The sequence below is a fragment of the Neltuma alba genome, unplaced genomic scaffold (genome assembly GCF_004799145.2).
Source record: "Neltuma alba isolate B1F8T4 unplaced genomic scaffold, ASM479914v2 tig00012480_pilon, whole genome shotgun sequence".
Taxonomy (NCBI): Eukaryota; Viridiplantae; Streptophyta; class Magnoliopsida; order Fabales; family Fabaceae; genus Neltuma; species Neltuma alba.
The window spans coordinates 10,754-25,783 of NW_021636955.1; the positions used below are offsets into that span (position 1 = coordinate 10,754).

The 15,030-nt window shown below is 31.3% G+C and overlaps 1 protein-coding gene across 1 annotated transcript; it reads left to right on the forward strand.

The window, feature by feature from the left end:
• Positions 1 to 290: 290 nt before the first annotated feature.
• Positions 291 to 5,284, forward strand: LOC114727510 (hydroxyproline O-arabinosyltransferase 3-like). The gene is made up of 9 exons (XM_028914206.1): positions 291 to 743; position 1,428; positions 1,460 to 1,526; positions 1,603 to 1,804; positions 1,999 to 2,096; positions 2,189 to 2,258; positions 2,384 to 2,455; positions 2,704 to 2,817; positions 5,161 to 5,284. Exons 1-9 carry the CDS (start codon positions 342 to 344, stop codon positions 5,224 to 5,226), a joined length of 1,092 nt encoding a protein of 363 aa, XP_028770039.1. The 5' UTR covers positions 291 to 341; the 3' UTR covers positions 5,227 to 5,284.
• The last annotated feature ends 9,746 nt before the right edge of the window (positions 5,285 to 15,030 follow it).

Sequence of the window (15,030 nt, forward strand, 5' to 3'; positions counted from 1 at the left end):
TGCGAATTATTTTTATAAAGAATCAAATTATTGATAGTACTACCAAACAAAACAGTGCTTGAAAGTTATTTGAACTGATGGATTTATTTCGAAGTCACTGAAGAACACTTCGATATATTTTTCCAAAACTACTTTTGAATTTGTTCTTCAACTTCTTGCAGTTTGGTTACTGGGCATTCTTGAGGAGAATTAATCAAGGTCCTCTGCTGATGAGCTGAGAAATGAACATTGTATGAGAGCTATTTGATTGTGAGGATCACAGGGTAGAGAACTTGCTCTAGGAAGAACTGAGGAAAGTTCAGACCCATGATATTTTGACATCTTTCTATAATAGGGAGACCATGGGACGGGCTTCACTCTTATTTCTGCTTCTTTTGGTTCTTGGCTCTTCCTTTGCAACGTATAATGTGGTAACTATGATAATGCGCTACAGTTCTTCACAAAATTTGGCGATTCATTCCATGGATGATGGGTTGTTGTTTGACCCCATTATTGAGATGCCTAGGAAGATGAAAAATCGGAGGACAACTAGAGCACCCTTTCATGTTGCCTTAACATCAACTGATGCTCCATACAGCAAATGGCAGTCCCGGATCATGTATTACTGGTATAAACAGAAAAAGAATTTGCCTGGCTCAGAGATGGGAGGATTCACTCGAGTTCTACATTCAGGAACGGCTGACAACTTGATGGATGAAATTCCAACTGTTGTAGTTGATCCTCTTCCACCAGGTCTGGACCGGGTGAGCTTACTGTTTTCAAATCTATTTGTTAGCGGTTTTCTATCTTTACTAGCTGTTCTCTGTTATTTTATCTGACTGATTAAAAGACACATTACTTCTGGTGGAAAAATTTAATCATCTTTGAAGTTCTTGGTATATAGCCTTGCTGCAAATTTTCGTATGTTCATTTCCTAAGTTGATTGATTATATCATCTCTTTTATGACTTAGAATAAAGTAGGGGTCCGGAAATATGTATCAACCAGTAAAGATCATTACAGAATTTCAGTTTGGAACTGGTTCAGAGTCTTAACTTTCTTCAGTGGTAAACTGATTCTAGGAAATTAATATTAAGGGATTTTTCCCCCCTTTTCTGCCTTTTGAGAAATAATATTCAAAAGATTCAGATTTCAGCCTCCAAATGTTTACTGGGTAAATATTTTTTTCCTACGATTTAGAATTTTGCCTACATAATCCATGAAATATATTTATCTCTGAAGCAAAATGATATTGACCTGACATATTTCAAATTTGTTTTCCTATCTACTAGTTTTCATTTCTGTGTTTCAGTTTTCGTTCATCGTTATCATAAATATTCAGTTTTGAATGGCTTGCATGGAAGTTGCTTGTGCTTAATTTATAGCAGAAGAATGAACTTCTGTTCTGTTTTTTTTTTTTCTTTTTTTTTTTCAATTAATATTTACGAGGGTTTCTGACATATTACTTCTGTAAATTGTAGGGATATATTGTTTGAATAGACCATGGGCATTTGTTCAGTGGTTGCAACAGGCCACTATAGAGGAAGAGTATGATCTTTATTGAGATTGACCCATCTTTTATGTTAATAACGCACAAACTTGACTACCTCCACTTTCGATGCAGGTACGTATTGATGGCAGAACCTGATCACATTTTTATAAATCCTCTGCCTAATTTGGCTTATGGAGGACATCCTGCTGCTTTTCCATTTTTTTACATCAGGCCTGATCAGAATGAGAAAATTGTAAGGAAGTATTATCCTGAAGAGTTTGGACCAGTCACAAATATTGATCCAATTGGAAATTCTCCTGTAATTATTAAAAAGGTAGACGGAGTCCATATTATTGTTCATGATTGCATAATTTGCCATGCTCTCATCATTGTAGTAATTCTTTTAATTAAATAACAATTGCTGCTGCTGCTGCTGGTGCTCCTGCTTGTTTGTAGTTCATCGTCATTGTCTTGGATGATGATTGGCTGGGATAGCCTTTGATATTGCTTCTGGTTGTTTGTCTACAGGATTTGCTTGCAGAGATTGCTCCCACATGGATGAATGTTTCTTTGATGATGAAAGAGGACCCAGAGACTGATAACGCCTTTGGATGGGTGCTAGAAATGTATGTATGTCCGAAATATAGACAATTGATGTTGCAGTATGTTACATTTTAGTTCGTGAAGGAATATTTCCTGATGTTATTGTTGAATTTAGGTATGCTTATGCTATAGCATCTGCCCTTCATGGCGTGAGGCATATTTTGCGCAAAGACTTTATGCTGCAGGTTTGGCATAATCATATCATTTCTGGACGTGGGCTTAATTTTATATCATTATCAGCTTTAAGTGGGTTTTGTTTAGCAGTCATTCCTATTTCTGTAATCACGTTTTTCTCTATGCAACTTTTCAGCCTCCATGGGATCTTGAAACTAAGAACAAGTATATTCTTCATTATACTTATGGATGTGACTACAATTTAAAGGTAACGTGTTTTAAATCTTTCCCTGTCCTTGTATTATGGAAAAGTTTCAATCTTTGAATATATTATGATTATCATTCCTAAATCAGCACGGCTCCAGGGTATTGAGACTTGCATTATATTACATTGCGGAATACTGCTTGAGTAGACATCAACTTTTTTTCCCCACGAAGGAAAAGCACTCTTCTTTCATTTTAATTTTCTTGCTTCTTTAAGAGTTTAAGTACTGTATCGTGTTCCATGATTCTCAGGGTGAGTTGACCTATGGAAAAATTGGTGAGTGGAGATTCGACAAAAGGTCATACTTGCAAGGACCTATACCAAAAAATCTGCCTTTACCCCCACCTGGGGTTCCTGAAAGCGTGGTATGCCTGTCCTAAGCCAATTGTTTTAAGCAATGCACCTTATTTAGAAGAATTACTTTATCCAGCATGAAGTGCTTACTGTACTTGCAGTGTTTTATACTCTTAAAATTTTTTAACCCATGGTCACGGATTAGAGTCTTTATGCTATACATGCATATTTTCGTCTTTCCTGCACAGAATCTGAGAAGAAAATCAGTAAAATTTTTATGCATAGGCCCAAATATCTAAAATTTTGAATCAGGAACTAAAGAATTCCATTTTGTAGAAGTTATTTTCTTCCTCACAGTTTCCAGCCTTCAGAGTGTTGGCTTCTTATTCATCTCAAATGATTTTGTCGAGTTCTTTGAATGTCTAATTGCTTTAAAGTAGAGAAACACATTATTTATCCTATTGGTGATCCATATTTTAAGATTGTGTATGAAATGAAGTTTCTATAGGGAATGATTTGACATGTGACATTATTTCACTGCAGCATAGAGGCAGAACTATAAATATGTTAGAGACTTGGTTTGATCTATATAGGCCACTAGCACCAATACCGTAAAAATATCCATTTTTTAATGCTGCCTGACATTATTAGACAATGATGAAGATTGTCAGCCAATGTATGAGCTAGCTTGTGAAGCGAGCAAGTGTTGTCCGCGTTAGAACATTTGCTTGTCTTGCACATGTAGTGCTGCATGTAGTTATCTGATGTCCCTTGTTTTGAGCCTTAGAAACATTGGGATTGAGGGTTCTCTGTACAAATCAAGCTGTTCCTTTGGTGAGAAGGAAAGGAGATCTTTATTGAACGGGTGGGGAGAAGGAGGAGACAGATGGACCCTGCTAATGGATTCTATGGTGCATGAAATGTTCTTTCATCCTTCTTGCTTGCCCTCTCCACCTCTCCATTCTCTAGTGAATTGATGGAATTATATAAAGAGGAGAGTATATTTCTTGAGTTTTCTGATACTAGGGACTTGAGTTTTCTGTTTTGTTAAATGAAAGGTTATGGCAAAGCCATAGAAAGAAAAGAAGCAAAACAGGGTAATTTGAGAACTCTGTTTATCTAAGTCAACACAAGTAGTCTCTTACAGCTTATCGAAGGATCATTGAAAACATTAGATCGGCCTTTAATACCATATGCGACTCTAGCGATCAAATTAGCGCACTCATTAGTGTCCTGATATGCATGCCCTAGCAATCCAGTTCAATCAAAGAGAGATAAGTGCATAACATGTTAGACTCACCGAAATGGTGAATCTCATTTCAATCTGTGGGGCCAGCTTGAGTGATGGGCTCTAAACATTTTGTGCCTATTTCCTTTTGAGAATGACAATAAATCAGAAGAAGAAAAACAGAGATTCAAAATTGTGTAAGGTCAAGCATTCCTCCGTAGATTAAGGTGTTGGTTTGAACAAATGTAGGGAGCCCATTATGAATATTAGCCTCATTAGCTAGTGGGGCAAGAGCACCAGCAAGTACCACTACACTCCCAACATGCATAAATATAATAATGTCCATCGACACCAAGGTTCGTGCCCTCGTTTCCATGGCGCTCAGTTGCTTGCTTGGCCTTGAAGTTCGCCCTGCCTGCAAGGCACGTATAAGACAAGTTGCCCTATAGTTACGCCTTTTTTTTGACCAAGAACCTATAGTTACGCCTTAAATTTTAATGGTAGGCGGAGTGTGTATAAGAATTAGAAATCAAATTGTGTTGATGGATCAGGGGGGCGAAAAAAGGAAAAAGGAAAAGAACTGAGATGGGAGGGACTGTTGAATGAGAACTAAATATGTAGGTCAGAAGGTCTCACTATAAGAAACACAATAGGTTGTCATGTGGCAAAGGTGACAGGGGTCAAAACTTGGGCTTTGGCAAGAGCAACCGTTGGGTTTACCCATTCGGATTTGCTGGAGAAGTGATTTTATGCTACACAAAATAAATATATGGAGAGAAGTTTTGTCTTGTAAAGTACAAAAGTGTTTTATTTTAAGCTAATCTAATACAGCTTGTTTAGAGTTACTTTTACCATTTTAACCCTATCCTAATGTAGTTTTAACCTTAACGTGATTCTGAACATATGAGAGCCGAAGTGTAAACATCACAAGATGGGGGAGGGGGGATATGTCTTTTAAGTGCAAAGGCCTTTACTCGGATCACATTTCTATCCAAAAGAGATTTTTCTAACCAGGTGTCACTAGGTTAGAATGTAATAACATTATTTTTAGGCACTTATTTGACAGCTTAGACGTGTAATTTGAAATGGTCATGAATGATATGTATGTTGGAATATCTAAAATGCTTTTCCCCTTAGTGGTGACGAAGCAGTGCTAATCTATGTTATATGATAATGATGTTTGCAGGTGACTCTGGTAAAGATGGTGAACGAGGCTACTGCTAACATCCCTGATTGGGACTCATCATCCTAGTTTGGCTTTATTCATGTTTATCTTTAATGCAACTTGCATAAGAGGGGGGAAAAAAAGCTTTATATAGGACATTCTCACCGAAGAAGAGAGAAAAAAGAAAAAAGAAAAAAGAAAAAAAAAACTTTGTAGGACATATTTTTAATTTTTGATGAGTTTAGTCCTAGAATCATAGATTATTGTATACGTAACCTTGATAAGTTAAAAATGGAATGGATTTCTTTTATATTTAATATTTTTTAGGACAAAATTTACCTCTAGTTTCTTACAACCACCATCTTTTACAGCCATCATGTTAAATTTCTCAATATTGTCCTGTTTTTTTGACATCATCATTTAATTACTCATGTGAGGAAAAAAAAATAGGACATATGAGAAATTATGATCAGGAAACTTCACATAATGATTATAAAAAAGCTTGACTTTAAGTATTGTTCCCCCCCCCCCCCACCTTCCTAATCTGTTCTACATGAATGTTGGGGTAGCTGGCTCCTTGTTCCTTGATCTTGACGGAATAAATTTAGGTATATTTAATTATGTGCCATTGGTATACAGGGGCTTGTCGTTTCAACCTCGAAAATATGTGAAATCAAAAGAGCACCAAATAAAACGACGAATCCATTCTTTTTACGTTGTTTTCATTATGTTTGGATGCTCCCAAAGCAAATATGTATAATATTCTACCCGATACTGATGCTGATGTTAAATCTTAGGCGAATTTGTCAGAAGCCATTTCACTGTGATCTAAGATTTTGATGTCGGTGGCTTTTCTTTTAGCGCATATTCCATTTTTGTTCCCTTTTCTTTTTCTAATTTTTTTTATTTGTTTCTTTTTGGTACGACAATAAACTAATCAAAGGTCACAGCGTTTTGGAAGAGAGCATCAATCAAATGATACGTCCTTTATTATGCAGCAAAACAATGACTATGGCATCCTAAGTCATCAATATCACTATGTGTGGTGTGGGTGCGTGATTTCATCATTTCATTTTTATTCTCCTACGCCCTTTTTCAATATTAATTTAAACCACTCAAAAAATTTACAAGCAGGCTGCTGGATGTATATTTTTATTCATTCATGTATGCACGTTTATGATATATAATTATATAATAATCCTTCGTTTCTTAATATAAAATCTAATTATTGAGTTGATTTTAGTTCTAAATATAAGACTTATTTCTCACATTAATCAATTTTTGTTTAATTACCCTTATAGATACTCCCTCAACCCTAATCAAGTAGAAAAGGGAAATGGAATATTAAGGAAGATGATTATGGTGTTTTAGGAAAAATATGTCATATTTTTTATAATTAACTAACTTACCTAACTTTTTTTAATATAATCAAATTGGTTAAGTAGGTCTTATATTAAAGACCGGAGGAGTAATATAATTATAAAAGATATTTTATCTTTAATTAAATTTTTTGAGAAAAAAGGAAAAACATCACCTATTGATGTAATTTGTCTTTTTTTAATTTAAGGACAAGTGTTAATAACTTGAAGTAACAAACATGTTTAAACCCATAACCCATCGTCCGTGGGTTCAGCTGGCAAAGGGGTGAGACATATGACCAAGTTGGCATGTGTTCGATTCCTGGGGAGTATCACTTTGTTGTGGTTCCAGTCCCAACGCTTAGGGAGACATCCTAGCTCCTGGATGTCTAGGTAAACGCCTGAGGGTAATTGACGGCTCGCCCTGCCCAACATTAGTATGACCTAGGAGGAAGGGAGATTTCGCCCTGCCCTTGGATCGTGGGTGAGCCCAACCCCTTTTCAAAAATTTAAATATAAAAAAAAACATGTTTAAACTCAACCTCTCACTTGTTACAGAAAAATTTTCTCGCTATTAAGCTACGGTTTCATTCCTCTATTAATCTAAATCCAATATAGACAGAGTCCTTTTTTTTTGCTTCATTTAAATTTTATTTTCGGCGGTAGAAGGCTCCAAATGTGTCGGCAAAAGCCTAAAAACAGAGAGTGGTCCCAAATTATATCCGTTGGTGCAGTGACATCCCGTGACGCTCCAAACAAATTCTCATTAATTCTCCATAAACAATTGTGGGTCAAATCCACCGTCCCCGACAAAATTGCTTTTCCCCTCCTTTTTTTTCACCAAGAGAGAGAAAAAAATACCTCTTCGATCTTCAGTATGAAACCTATTTAACTAATTTGATTAGATTAAAAAAATTAGATAAGCTAGTTAATTATAAAAACCATTATATGTTTTTCTTAAAATACCATAATTATCTTTTTTAATATCCTTACTTCTTGATTATGGTTGAAGAAGTATTCATAGGGGTAATTTAGAAAAAATTGATAAATATGAGAAATAAATCTTATATTTAGGACCAAAATTAATTCAATAATCAGGTCTTATATTAAGGATAGGAGGAGTATTTTATTAACAAGAAAAATTAATTTTTTCCCTGAATTTGCCCTTCTAATTATCTTTGACATTATATCCAAAGTTACAAATATTTTTAAATGGGATAATTAATCTCCAGGTCCTTATAGTTTCATCTGATTTTTAATTAGGTATTTATAAAATTTTTTCTTTTTATCAAATCCTTTTACTTTCGTATGTTTTTAATTAGGTCCTTTTATTTTTATTTTTTATCAGGTCCTTATAGTTTCACTTGTTTTTTAATTAGGTGCTTTGTAGTTTTTGAAAAATTATTTATTAAATTTATTCTTTAAAATTAATTTCATTTTTAAACTAATAATTATATAATTGGACAAAATAATTAATATAATCATTTAGTAATTAATAAATAATCAGAGTAATAATTATACTTAAATATAAATTATTTATAATCATATTTTAATTTTAGAAAAATTTATTATTATAAAAATTCGAATTGAAAATAAATAATATATTTGTTTAACTAAAAATTTAAAAGAATATTAACATAAGATTGTTACAATAATTTATTATTTTTAAAATTTTATTATTTGTAAAATAAAAAAAAAACTACAAAGACCTAATTAAAAACAAAGTAAAACAATAAGGACCTGATAAAAAAAAATATAAGGACTTGATTAAAAATATATGAAAGTATAAAGACCTGATAAAAAGAAAAAAATTATAGGGACCTGATTAAAAACCAGTTGAAACTATAAGGACTTATATATTAATTATTCCTTTTTAAATTGAATAGTATGAAAGTTATTTTCCTTAGAAAAAGCTCACCGCTTAACTTGATATTCCAAAATGTCATTATCTGAGACTATTTAGTCCCCCTGTATCTTTTTTCAATTGGAAAACTAAAGTTAGGATATAATGTACATAATTTTTCTCTGACAAAACCTTTTTTTAAAAAAAACATTGCTGGTTTATTGCTTAAAGGTGCCTAGAAACCCAAGTCCTTAGACAAATACAATTTATTTTCAGTTGTAACGTGTGTTTAATTATATGCTAATGTCTTTTTTTTATATAGTTAAAAACAAGTTACCCCTAAGTTTTTAAACAAATTTTAGGTACCAAATCTTGGAATGAGGATTTTTTTTCAGCAATTTTCCTTGCAAATTTTTATAAATTTTGAAAATAATAAATATATAATTTCATTAAAAAGCTGAGAACATTTTTTGTAAATTAGTCAAGTTTTCAACCAGCCAAGAACCTCCCTGCTTCTCTGCGGATGGTCACTGTCTTCTATTTTGGACGCTTCCCTGTTCAGTCTATTTTCCGATGCTTCCAATTTGTTCGGAAATTTGTTTTTACATTCACACCAACCAATGTATCTTGCTTTACTTTTTCCCACAAAAAGAATTAGACGTATATTTTTTTTTCACCTCAAATTATATACATTGTTTAAAGATACAAAAATAAGAAATATTATTTAAAAAATAAAATTTATATACACTCATTCTTTTGTATTATGCCCTCTTTAATTACATGATTTGGTGTTTAATAAATCATCTAAAAAAACGGACTTAAAGATTAGTGTAAATATTTTATTAATTAGTGCCTGCAATAAAATTTTACAACATTGGAAGATCATCAAAGTGCTGTATTGCAAAAATTAAAGTGATGAGTTTCACATGCTAACTAGTTCGAGGATTGAAGTTATAAAAACGGGCCTTTTCTTCAATGATTGCAATTTGCTATTACTCTTCTTTTTTTTTTTGCATAAAAAGCAAAAATAATTTTAAGCTTAGATAAAGAAGTGGGTTCTATATGTTGCATTGTGATTCAGCCAGCTTTTTATTTTATGAGGTTTTTTATATGTAAGATTTGGTATTATCTGAATGGGAAAAAAATTATTTCGTTATGATAAAAAAACTTGTTATCAGTTACTTTTTTTATTTTTATGCCATTATAAATTGAAGAATGGCTTTGATTTAACTATATCCTAAAATTTTAAATAGGGTAATTTTCTCAAAACCCTGACTAATACTAATAAGGATTGATATATTGAATTAGGAAAAAGCAGAGTGAGGGATGGTGCTTTACATAGAAGCCAAGATGGGCTTTATAAAAAAATTACATTTTATAGATTTTATGTTATATACATATTATGTGTATAATTATGAGATTATTTATAAATTTTTCCTTTTTTTGTCATTTTTTCATCATCCAATTTTCTATTCTTTTCTTATAAGCATGTATATACTCCTATTAGAAGTAATCTTATCCAAGACAGTATCATATACTAAATATGAACATCTTCTTAATAATTTTGAACCTTATGTTTCATAGGAAAAATTTTGTTTAAGGACCGCAATACAGAATTAATTTCAAAGAGCTCCTAAAATTTTCTAAAACTTCACTGTAAGACAAGGGGGCAAATTGATATTAATTCCACACAAAAAAATGATGTTTTACCCCTCATAATACTTATTGTGGGGTGACATGTAAATGGATCAATTCTAGTTGTAAATAAAAGTATGTATGTTGCAAATTGTCTACTCCTATTTGCAAATGGGTTCTCCCACACTTGTTTATTCACAGACATCTTCTTCAAGTAGAAGAAGTGTGACATGTAAATAGACTAATTCTAGTTATAAATAAATATATGTATGTTGCAAATTGTCAAATCCTACTTGTAAATGAGTTCTTCCACACTTGTTCACACCTTTTTCAAGTGGTAAAAGGACCAATTCTAGTTGTAAATATATATATGTATGTTACAAATTATCTAGTCTCACTTGCAAATAAACTCTCCTACTTTTATTATGAGGGGGAATAGCATTATTTTTTTTTGTAGAATTAATATCAGTTTGTCCCTTTAGTTCTGTAGTGAAGTTTCAGGAAGCCCTCGGCGCTCTTTAAAATTAATTCTGTACGGCGGTTCTTAAATGAAATTTTCTCTTGTTCATATTACCAGGATTATTCCATCCGTTAGACTAAAATTCCCTACTTTTAGACTCTACATTCTAATTTGTAAGAAATTCTTGTTAGATCCAAAGTGCAACTTTTTTCCACAACGGTCAAGAAAGTGTTAGGTGAGACCAATCAAGTGTACATGAATTATTAAGTCACCAAAAAAAGTGTATATAAATTATTCACACTTTTGCAGCTGATTAATTATGATTAGTCTCGTCAAATTAGCTGGACCTTCGGATCACTTTTTGGGTCGCTCGACTTTTGTCAAAAGTCTCAATCTTTTGGCAGCACACATCATCTGGGATTTTCTATGTTTTTAGAATATAAACACATAATTACAATTTTACATCAGATTGTATAACTTATTTTCTTTTATATAAAAAGAGGACCAAGCCCAAATCCATCTCATTCTAAGTCGAACCAGATTTGTTACATAATAAAAAATTAATACTTTTCATTAGATTCAATCTCATTGATAATTTGGAACCATATCAATGAAATTGAAACTATGACTACTACCAAGGCCAAATTTTTCAAGCTTATCTATTACTATCCGGTCTTTAATATAAGATCTTATTTGATTTTTATTTTAATTCTAAATATAAGATTCTAATCCACTTTGTCTTTCATATTTATTCATTTTTTTTTCTAAAGTAGTCCTTCTAATAATTATAGTTCTAAATAATACACTTGATTAATAAAGATATTTTAGAAAAGACAACACATATTTATTACAAATAACTAATTTAACTTATTTCTTTAATATCCTTAAATTAGTTAATTAACTCTTATAATTAGGACTGAAGGTAGTACCACATCTGTCTCTTTGGGTATAAATTAAAACTTTGAAAACCAATTCCAACTTCTCACCATGTTCATAATAACTACTCTTCTGATCTTAAATATAAAAATTAATTAGAAATTAATTTTGATTTTAAATATAAAACACCAGCTCAATTTGTCTTTTATATTTATTATTATTTGCAAACTAATTTATCTAACATATAAAAATAATATGTAGTTTAATATCACATAGAATCATTCAAGAGAGACCAGGTTGTATTCGTTATAATTAGTTAATGGGTGAATGTGTAAATATACTTATAAACTTATACGAAATGTGCGCGTAACACCATAAACAAATTTTAGGTACAAAAATACACATGATGATTTTAAAAAGTTGTAAAAATGTGATGACCATTAACTACCATAACATTGGCCGTTTGTTTGATAGAAAATGCTGACGTGGATGCTAGGATAGCTTAGAAGGTCTGATGAAAAATAGTTATGGTGCAAGTATATCTATGAATTTGTTTCAAATGTATGTCTGACACCATAAACAAACCTTGGATGTAAAAATACCGATGATCATTACAAAACATCCCTAAAATGCTACAGTTATTTAATTTATCAAAATTGACATTGTAATTCAAACTTTTGATTAAATAAAATGATATAGACACTAAGTTAGTGTTTTGATCTCCCTCCTTCAAGTGCAACTCGCTTCTCCTTTCAAACGATTGCATTTCAGTCTCCTTCTGATTCCAACAATATTCTCTCCTCACTATTGCACTATCATTAAAAAGAAAACAAGTTGAAACTCTCCACAAAACTTACTCATTCATTTCATATGTGAAAATATCTCTTTTTCTAAGAAAAACAATGCTACTCTCTCTCAGTTACTCTTGTTGCATCTCCTCTAGTTACACATTGATGAAGATTAGAGTGGAGTTGGGAGAGTAGCATTATTCTTCTTAAAAGAAGAGAGATTGAGAGAGATGAAATGAAGGAATGAGAGTCATAGGGAGCTTGAGGTTGACTTCCTCTTTTTGAGTGAGAGTGAAACTTGACTGTTTGTAAGGAGGAGGGGGTTACACTCAAAGGAGGGAGCCTGAAACGCTAATTTAGCATCTATATCACCTTATTGGATAAAAAGTTTGAATCAGACAGTCATCTTTCATAAACTAAATAACTGTAGTATTTTAGGGTTCTTTGAAATGATTGTACTCCTCCGGTCCTTAATATAAGACCTAATTGTTGAGTTGGTTTTGGTCTTAACTTAAGACATATTTATCATATTTATCAATTTTTTCTAAATTACCCCTATATATACTCCTTCAACCATAATCAAGTAGAAGAGGGAGATGGGGTATTCAGAAAGATGATTATGGTGTTTTAGGCAAAACGTGTCACATTTCTTATAATTAACTAATTTACCTAACTTCCTTAATCTAATCAAATTAGTTAAATGGCTCTTATATTAAGGACCGGAGGAGTATGTATTTTTGCACCCTATATTTGTTTATAGTGTCAAGTGCACATTTGAGAAAAATTCATAAGTATATTTGCACCTTCGTTCTTTTTTATTAGACTCTTTAAGCCACATTAACATCCACGTCAATATCTTCATTTAAACAAATAGTCAATGTTACAATAATTAGCAGTCGTGACATTTTTGTATCTTTTTAAAATCATTATGTATAGTTTTACACTCAAAGTTTGTTTATGAAACTGGGCAAATATTTGATATAAGTTCATAGGCATATTTGTATCTTAACCCTTAGTTAATTGATCTTATTTTTTTAATCTGCTAAATTTAATTAAGTAGCTCTTATAGTAAGAACATGATGAGAATTATAAATATAAAAAAGTAAACAATTCTTACATCGAAATTCATATTTCAAATAATTAATTGCTTAATTAATTAATTTTAATTTAGCAATTTTTTTTTAATAAACGTCAAGCCTATCTATCAATCTGATTGGGGGATGCACATGATAAAGCACTTGAAGGGAGAGAATCATAATGGAAAAATCACGTGCATGTGGATTCCCTTTGTACTGAACATGGTGTGTTTTGCGTAGAAAAACAATATAATAGATCCATTAATCTTGAATTATAAAATTGGTTTACAAGTAAAAAAGAAAGCGTAAAAAGAATATTCATTTTTCGTATTATTTTTCAAATGTGTCAGACTGTAATAATATTTAATCTGTATGCCAATTCACCCATAATTTTTTGGCTGTCTGTAGAGTTGCTGATCTGAGTTATAATTGGGGGAGGGATATGCATAATATAATTAAATAGAAAATAAAGTAAAGTAAAACATTTTTATGACTTATAAAAAATTCAATGCATTAAGTAAATATGCGTTAGTTTTATAAAATATCCTTCTAACAATTACTCATCACATAGATGGAAATTTCATTTAGTATATTCCATCAATATAAGTAATTTAGAAAAAAAATTGAAAATTTAGAAGACAAAGTAAATTAAAATCTAACAATTAAAATTAAAATTAATTTCTCAAATAACCTTTCTGTTTTCCTGAATTCTCAGGAGATTTTTAAACATAATTATAAAAAGCAAACATCGTTAAAAAAATGCATAAAAACCCATTCTGACAAAGATCTCAGTGGCAGTTTTTAAAACTAAAGCATACAAATTAATTAAAAAGGAAGAGGAATGTGAGGTAGAGAAATGATAGATCTAGAAATGGTTCAATCTTGTCCTCTTAGCGGGTGTTTCTGTGTGGGTAAGTGAGTGTGCTCTTAACTCGGCTTTGATATTTATTTTAATTTATATATTCCATTAAGATTCGGAATGATTAAAGTTCCTTTTTATTTTTTTTCTTTTAGTTTTCTACGCTTGTTTTATGTAGTTATTTAATTTAATTTTTTATCATTATCATTTCAACTTTTTTGGGTCACTGTTTCCACTTTCTAATTCACGTAATAAAGATATGATGAAGAGAATCTCACCCACTCTTTTCTAGTAATCTTGGTTCATAATTTTTTTTCAAAGAAGATTAAAATGATAATATATTAAAATAATGATATTTACCTTGAATTTAAACTGACATTTTTATCTCATGTTGTAGAAAATGGCTTTTTTCTAGTTTATTCTTTTTTAATATTTAAATCAAATTGTAATGATTTAAAAATTTTATAACTGATATATCAGAATTTAAAAATTAAAAAGTGTGTTTAACAAACAAAAGACCAAGGTTTTAGGGGGGAAAAAATAGGAAGCAGATTTCTGTGTGGGCAAGACGAATGGAGCAGGGAATGAATAATCTTGGACAATACTATTTGTGCAATGATTTGTAATAATTACACAAGCTGCCCAGACATTATTCCTGTACCATCATCATGCAGCTCAACGTACCGTTAAAGCTAAATTAAAAAAATCGAGGGAAAAAAAAATTAGATTTATACATTTAAATTTGATAATTTTAAAAAGTGTATGAATATATAATCATATTCATACTGAAGGCATAATTCGCATCTTTAAAATGTTTTTTAATTAAGAAAAATTATTTTGCATGTACCTATACTTTTTCTCAATTTTTAATCTGATATCTGTGCCATTTTTTCTTAATTAAATGCCTCAATTAAAAATTTTAAAAAAATAGTTTGTGCAAAATAGTTTTGGCTTCTAACTAATACAGCCAATATAGTGTCTTGGCTACTGAACTTG

What these genes read in the sequence shown, in the direction of transcription:
- LOC114727510 (XM_028914206.1), top strand. Translation starts at nt 342, where the DNA reads ATGGGACGGGCTTCACTCTTATTTCTGCTTCTTTTGGTTCTTGGCTCT. An exon ending in CAGGCCACTATAGAGGAAGA is followed by an intron (nt 1,527 to 1,602) that starts GTATGATCTTTA and finishes CTTTCGATGCAG; the next exon opens with GTACGTATTGATGGCAGAAC. An exon ending in GCAAAGACTTTATGCTGCAG is followed by an intron (nt 2,259 to 2,383) that starts GTTTGGCATAAT and finishes GCAACTTTTCAG; the next exon opens with CCTCCATGGGATCTTGAAAC.